This window comes from Crocodylus porosus, unplaced genomic scaffold (genome assembly GCF_001723895.1).
Source record: "Crocodylus porosus isolate Cpor-Errol unplaced genomic scaffold, CroPor_comp1, whole genome shotgun sequence".
Classification (NCBI taxonomy): domain Eukaryota; kingdom Metazoa; phylum Chordata; order Crocodylia; family Crocodylidae; genus Crocodylus; species Crocodylus porosus.
Genome location: NW_017728919.1, coordinates 1,177,472 through 1,183,907, shown reverse-complemented (window position 1 = coordinate 1,183,907; position 6,436 = coordinate 1,177,472). Strand labels below are relative to the sequence as shown.

Sequence of the window (6,436 nt, the reverse complement as noted above, 5' to 3'; positions counted from 1 at the left end):
TGTTCCCAAAGACCTCAAGTTTCTCTGTTACCATTTAAGCCCCTTGACAGGCCAAGTCATTCAGGAAGGAGGAAAGGCTGGGGGGGGAAGGGGAGGAGACAGACACTCTGAATCCAGGAGACGGCAGAAAAGAACAAAGCTGGTGGAGCATGAAAAGGCTCTTTACAAAGAGCCACAAAGGTCCCTTTCTGCAGGCCCTGCTGCCCCCTTGGCAGGCGGTGGGAGCCAGCAGCTCCTAGGAAGGCGTTGCAGAGGGCCGCCGAGTCTGCAGCCAGCCAGGGGTTGCGTACCAGGCTGCAGCGTCAGGATGTGCTAGGGGAAGAGGCCACATTCAAGTACCACATTGATACAGCGCTGGGCCTCAGTCACTCTCAAAGCACTTAGGAGGGGTGGGGCATCAACGGGCTGTTTTACAGGTGGGGAAACGGAGGCAGTGAGAAAGGCCTGCCCGCAGGTCCGGGGGCAGCCTAGAAGTCCATCCACTTGCCCACGCAGCGGCTGGCCTTGCAGCCCTGCCACGGGAGCAGTCCCAACCGTGCCAGTGCAATGGGTAACGTGGCCAATGCCCACGAGGAAACAGAACTGGCCATCTCCTGGCCTGCAGGAGGTCACCGTGCCCCTTACCGAGCCCTGCAGGGCACAGACCCCAATGCAGTCGTCAGTACACGCCATCTACTACCTGTCCCCTGACATCCCTGCGAAGCAGGTGCCTCCAGATGCGGCAGGTGTTCAGCGTGGCCAGGGAGGCAGACCTCGCACCAGGAACTGGGCTTACACGACAGCCTGGACCCTTCTGTGAGCAACAGCACCTTTCTCCCCACCACGGAGGCACAGCCCTGCCTGGAGGAGTGCAACCTGCTCCCAGAAACTCACCCCAAATGCCAAGATCAAGCACGAAAGGCGGCATCCGAGGTAACCACCCTCAACGCCGCGTAGCTCTAGTGCCCCAGCTCGTAAAGGCAGACTTCGTTGAAATGCAGGAGCGAAGGAATCGGGATGCTCCAGGCCCAGGCATGATCCCTGCGTCACCACGACAGGACCCCAAACATGCCCCTTTCCAGAGGGACACAAGACCCCATCACTTTAGGGCATGGAGGGGGAGTCACTAGGTTTCACACAGCAGCTGCCAAAGGTTCACTGAACCTGGCTGGGATCAGAGCTTAGAGCAGACAGCCCTGCCCCCACCCCGAGGGGACTGCTGATCCACCCTCCTATTGCTAGGTAAGAGGGGAAACAATCCTGCTGGGGCACACTATTGTGGGAGGCCAGGCCAGGTTTCATGTGACGCCACCAGCAGTGGTTCATACAATCCCATTCATCTACTAGTTACCCTTCAAACCCTGCCACACAAGGCCCTCGCTGGGGTTATGCTGGGCATCTCCCCTAGTCAGTCACATACCGTTGCGATTCAAAGCACTGCGACGTATCACCAGCCTACAGGACGGCTTGCTAGCCTCCTTTGCCAGACACGCAGAAGCCCACAGAGCTCTGTGCATTTAAGTCTTTTCTATGTCAGCTGAACTGGAAATTGCTACCCCTGGATAACAGTGGGCAAACATATCGGTCATTGGCTTCTGGACTGATGAGCATCTTGGCTGTAGCAGCAAGAGTAGGGACAGTACAGGAACAGTTATAGCCCGAGGGAGAAAACTTAGATATTAAGAGCATCTTTCAAAATCTTAAGTTCTCTAGTGAACAACAAATAACTCCAAAATTAACCATCTGAATAAAGCCACAGAGTTTAACGTGACTTGAGTGTTATCTTCTAGGTCAGTAAAACCAGATTACACCAGAGAAATAGACCTTTCCTTAAGGAAAGGATGGGACTGAATCGGTGCAAAACTAGGTAAGACCAAGGCTTTCATCTTGCTGAGTCCAATCCAGCCACTTGACATACAAGAGGAAGTTGGACAGATATCTGGCTGGGGTATTACGATCCCAGCCCTTGTGCCTGCTCAGGGCAGGAGGTCAGACTTGATCTGTTCAGGTCCCTTCTGACCCCAGAAACTATGAAACTACGAAGGCTCAGAGAAGCCCCAAATGTCACAAGGCAGAAGGAAACGCTCATCAGACGGTGTTGGGAAACGATCTTTATTTACACATACGAAGCGCCATCCCCAAACATCGCTTACTTCAGTGGAATGAACCTGGACGAGTGGGTGGCACCGATGCCAGGTCGGCCGTGTTTCACTGGCTTGTAGGTGATGGAAAACTCGCCCAGGTAGTGACCGATCATCTCGGGCTGAAAGAGAAAGGAGGGAGCATTGAGAAAGGGCGCGTCAGGCAGCAAAGTCCCTGCAGACACCCTGAAGAGAAACCCAATGTCAGCTGGATTTCCTGGCAGAGAGCGTGAGGCTGGTGGTTTAGAACTAAACCTCTCTGTCCTTTAAAACCACGACACCTCTGCTGGGGGTTTCACACAAGCAGAGGCATGGGAACTACTCGCGGCCAACAATTTAGTCAATGAATGCTGCCCTTTCCTCCGGCCCCAAATTCTCCAGACAGATTTTGGTGAGGTTGATGAAAAGTCGGTGTTCCAGGCTCCAGCCATTCACTGCTGCTGCTGCCCTGAGCATTCGTTGCTCACAAATTGCCATTTGCGCTGTGACCGGTCATCAAATTCCCTGGGATTGTCCCTGCTCTTTGACCGATTGATGACTCCCCACACAGTGCTTGGGAGAATGCGCCCAATGTTTCTGGTGCAAAGGTGTGGACACCTGCACAACGCTGCACTCGCAGATGTCCAGAGGGACTAAGTGAGTGATCACTGATGCCAGCAAGGATCTGGCACAAGCACTTGAGGATTTCCCTGCCCCAGCACATGCACTTGGCTCCCTTTGCACCCACAACTCAACCCCTTTGCCTCCAACCTCACAAAGCAAGCTCCCCCTCCTCCCTTAGAGTGAGGCCACTATGGGCTTCTGCCAACACAGCTCTGCTGGCCACAACTCTTCACGCCAAGCTCTGGCCAGCCTGGTGTCTGCAGAAGCCTTTGACAGCACACACTGATACCGGCAAGCTGCCATTTTATTGGTGTAATTAATATGCATGTATACACGCTGTACCAGCCTAGGCGCAGGCTTTTCTAGCATGATGTACTTGTACCGAGAGCCTACTCAGCACAGACAGGGATCTGGGAGAGGCCAGGTCACTGCAGTGAATGCAGCCAGCTGCACTGACGTGCAGTCAAGGACACCGAAAGGCACAAGTGGTGGTTACATCCTGACTGTCCTCTGTGCCCCTGCTGTTCTCTTTAGATGTACAAATGTACATGCTCCCACCTCCAGAGGGGCTGGGCAAGCAGAACCACCCAGAAGTCTTTCAATGTGTTTTCAGGTTGACTTAGATTTCAACCACGAACAAAGGAAGCGTCATTTAATCCGTCTGTGTAACAGCAGATGTTGCGAGGCTGCACTCCACACCCATGTTATTCCATTCCCTGTTCCAGTTGCAAGCCCCATTCCTACCTCCCACCCTAATGCAAAACGGATCATTTAAATTTTACAGCTGACCCCCTGCTCCCCTCCACCCAGGCAGCCGAGTGTGAAATGCCTGTGTCACACAGGCTGCAGAGGGCACGGGGTTGTTCTCAGCCCTTTCACCCTTCCCACACCCTCCTCCCCGGCTCACAACAGAATACATAATCAATACATCCACTCAGTGACCCCACGGGCAAGCCACTGCTGGGGAGGGAAGCTACCATCCTGTCCTTGGCTGGCAGGTGGAGTGTGGAAAATATACCCTCGCACATGACACATTTCCAAAGCCAGAGCCAAGCTCCTTGCTAACCCACCTGATCTTAGTGGAGGTCTCAAGGTTTCTCTTACACCTGTGAGCTGTGCTGCCCTAGCAAAGAGCCAGAAAGCATCTTCTTGGATGGTAAGATCATAATCATACAAGGGTTTGCTTTGGTAAATCACCCCACTTTTGGTAGGCTTTAAATGCCTCTTTGGATATAAAGCCCTCCTCCAAGGCAGACTAGCTATGGCTCAAAAATGTACTCGAAACAGCCAAGTGCAGAAGGGCTGGACCCAATGACCTCGTAATGTTCCTTCCAGTCCCTAACATCCATGAATGGCTTGCTTTATAGCAAGTCCCTGGTGGATAGAAAAAGCAGAGACCCAGACATCAGGATGCTGGTCAGCTTCTCTCGCTCTCAGCCAGCACTACAGCCTTTGCTGCCCCACAGCTCACCTTGATTTCCACCTGGTTGAAGGTCTTGCCATTGTACACACCGACCATGCTGCCCACCATCTCCGGGAGGACGATCATGTCCCGTAGGTGAGTCTTGACGACCTCAGGCTTCTCCATGGGAGGCGCCTCCTTCTTTGCCTTGCGAAGGCGCTTCAGGAGGGAATGCTGCTTGCGGCGCAAGCCCCGGTTCAGACGCCTGCGCTGACGAGCGCTGTACAGCTGCATCAGCTGCTCACTGAAAGGGCAGGAGGAACTTTCAGCTTGAGGATGCTCAAGAGGAACGAGCACAGACAGTCAGGAAAGGATCAAAGCACAGGCCCGGACACCAGACGATCATTATTTGATCATTCACTAATATCCACAAGGCAAAATAATCCTCAGTCTAGTATAGGCCACATCCTGCAAGGGGCAGGGTCCCATCTCACCCCCCACCCTCAAGCTTGGAGCAAGGGACACCAACAAACACGGTCAATGTTGGGATGCCCGAGTCCAACAGCTGATAACCAAACCTCTGCACCCACAGATTCCAGATCCATTTGTTGATGCATTAACCCAAAATTAGGGCTCTCACGCAAATTAATATCCTCAAGGAAGAGACCAGTAATTATTTCCAATGGGTAACGCAGATTAGCCAAAAACAACACTTTGCTTATCTAGAAAGCATCAAAAGCTGTTACACCAGATGCACAGGATCGTGTCCCCAGATGCCAGACACAGCGTGACCCCTTAACGCGGTTAGAAAGTGCGTGAAGGCAAGACATTTTTTCAATCCTGGTTAAATAAGGGAACCTCCACTCAGATGACAGGGCCTAACTAGCTTAACCACGGTCAATAAGGAGCAATGGTCTCACGATGCCACAAGGAAGCTTTAAATGGGATATTAGGAAAAACTCTCTGAGCTAGAGGGTGGTGTAGCACTGGAACGGGCTACCCAGAGAAGCGGTGCAATCTCTATTCCTGAAGCCCCGGGTACACAAAGCCTTGGCTGGGATGCTGTAGTTGGGGATGGTCCTGCTTGGAGCAGGGGGCTGCACTAGATACGACCCCCGCAAGGTCCCTTCCACCCTCATTTGCTATGATTGTACGAGTCATATGGCAAGTGTGGGGAGCTGGTGGGAACCACACTTGGCTCTCCCACCACTCGGGGCCAGGCTGCCACTGCAGAGGCCAGCTGGGTGGCTGCGGGTGGTTCTTACTAGGACATGTCAAGAAGCTGGTCCAGGTCGACACCTCTGTAGGTGAACTTCCTGAAGGTGCGCTTCTTCTTCTGCTCCACTTCTGCCTGGAGGGAGGGAAACGAAGTAAAGGCGGGCGAGGGTGGGAGCAGCCGCAAAGCACCGCCGGGGGTCTTCACTGCACCCCAGCCCCAGCTCCCCCACATCCACCCTTCCCCAGCTGCTAGGAAGCCGGGCGGGTGCGGAGGAGTCTGGCAATGCAAGTCCCAGGCTGGGCAGAACCGGGGCCCTCGCCCTTGGGCAAGGCAGGAACAGCCCTTTCCTGGGGGCTGCGTGTGCCAGGAACAGGAGCCAGTAAATAATGCACGCACGAGCCCCCCCAGCAATGCCCCACGCAGGGCCCCGCACAGGTGAGCTCCATGCCCCCCAGTGCGCATGCACAGCTCCCACCCCGCCAGGGCCTAGAGCGGCCTAGGCAGGCGTAGACCCCCGCCGGGCCCCCCCCGCGCCCCATACGGCCCCGTCGCGGGGGAGCGCCGCCCCCCAGGCCGCAGCGGAGCGCAGGGCCCCGGCGGGGCCGGCTCGGCAGCGGATGGAGCCCGATCCCGGGCCGGGCTCTGCGCCGCTCGCACCCACCATCTTGGCCGCGTCTCTCCGGAAAGGGCTGATCCCGTGCGGGAGGTGCTTGATATCGCGAGAGCACGAGGAAGGGCCGAAGCCCCGCCTAACCGCGGCTTCAGGGCGGCTTTCCGCCCTCACTGGGACTTAAAGGGGTCGTACGCGCCTGTTTGCTCCCTTTTCAAAAGCCTTACCCCAGGTGGGTGCTGCATGGGACACTGCCACCCCTTTCCACAGGGCGCTCGCCCAGCAGGCATGGAGAAGGGCTGGTGGTCCGGCCCTTTTTTTCCCCCTCCCCTGCAAAGGGAGCGGGCAGCCAAGTCCCTAGGGCTTCCATAGCTGGAGGGAGACAGTCGGTAGGCCTTTGCTCCAGAGCCAACTCAGGCTCCTATCCTGGCTTCTCCCTTGCCCAGGCTCCACTGTCCCCATTCCCCAATTGCCTCCCAAGG

General features: G+C 55.5%; 1 protein-coding gene across 1 annotated transcript; it reads right to left on the bottom strand.

Annotated features, from left to right (window-relative positions):
• Window positions 1-2,075: 2,075 nt before the first annotated feature.
• Window positions 2,076-6,097, bottom strand: RPS15 (ribosomal protein S15). Its single transcript, XM_019538295.1, has 4 exons — window positions 6,006-6,097; window positions 5,391-5,476; window positions 4,195-4,429; window positions 2,076-2,242 (listed from the first exon to the last, which is right to left on the bottom strand). Exons 1-4 carry the CDS (start codon window positions 6,006-6,008, stop codon window positions 2,129-2,131), a joined length of 438 nt encoding a protein of 145 aa, XP_019393840.1. The 5' UTR covers window positions 6,009-6,097; the 3' UTR covers window positions 2,076-2,128.
• Between the last annotated feature and the right edge of the window lie 339 nt (window positions 6,098-6,436).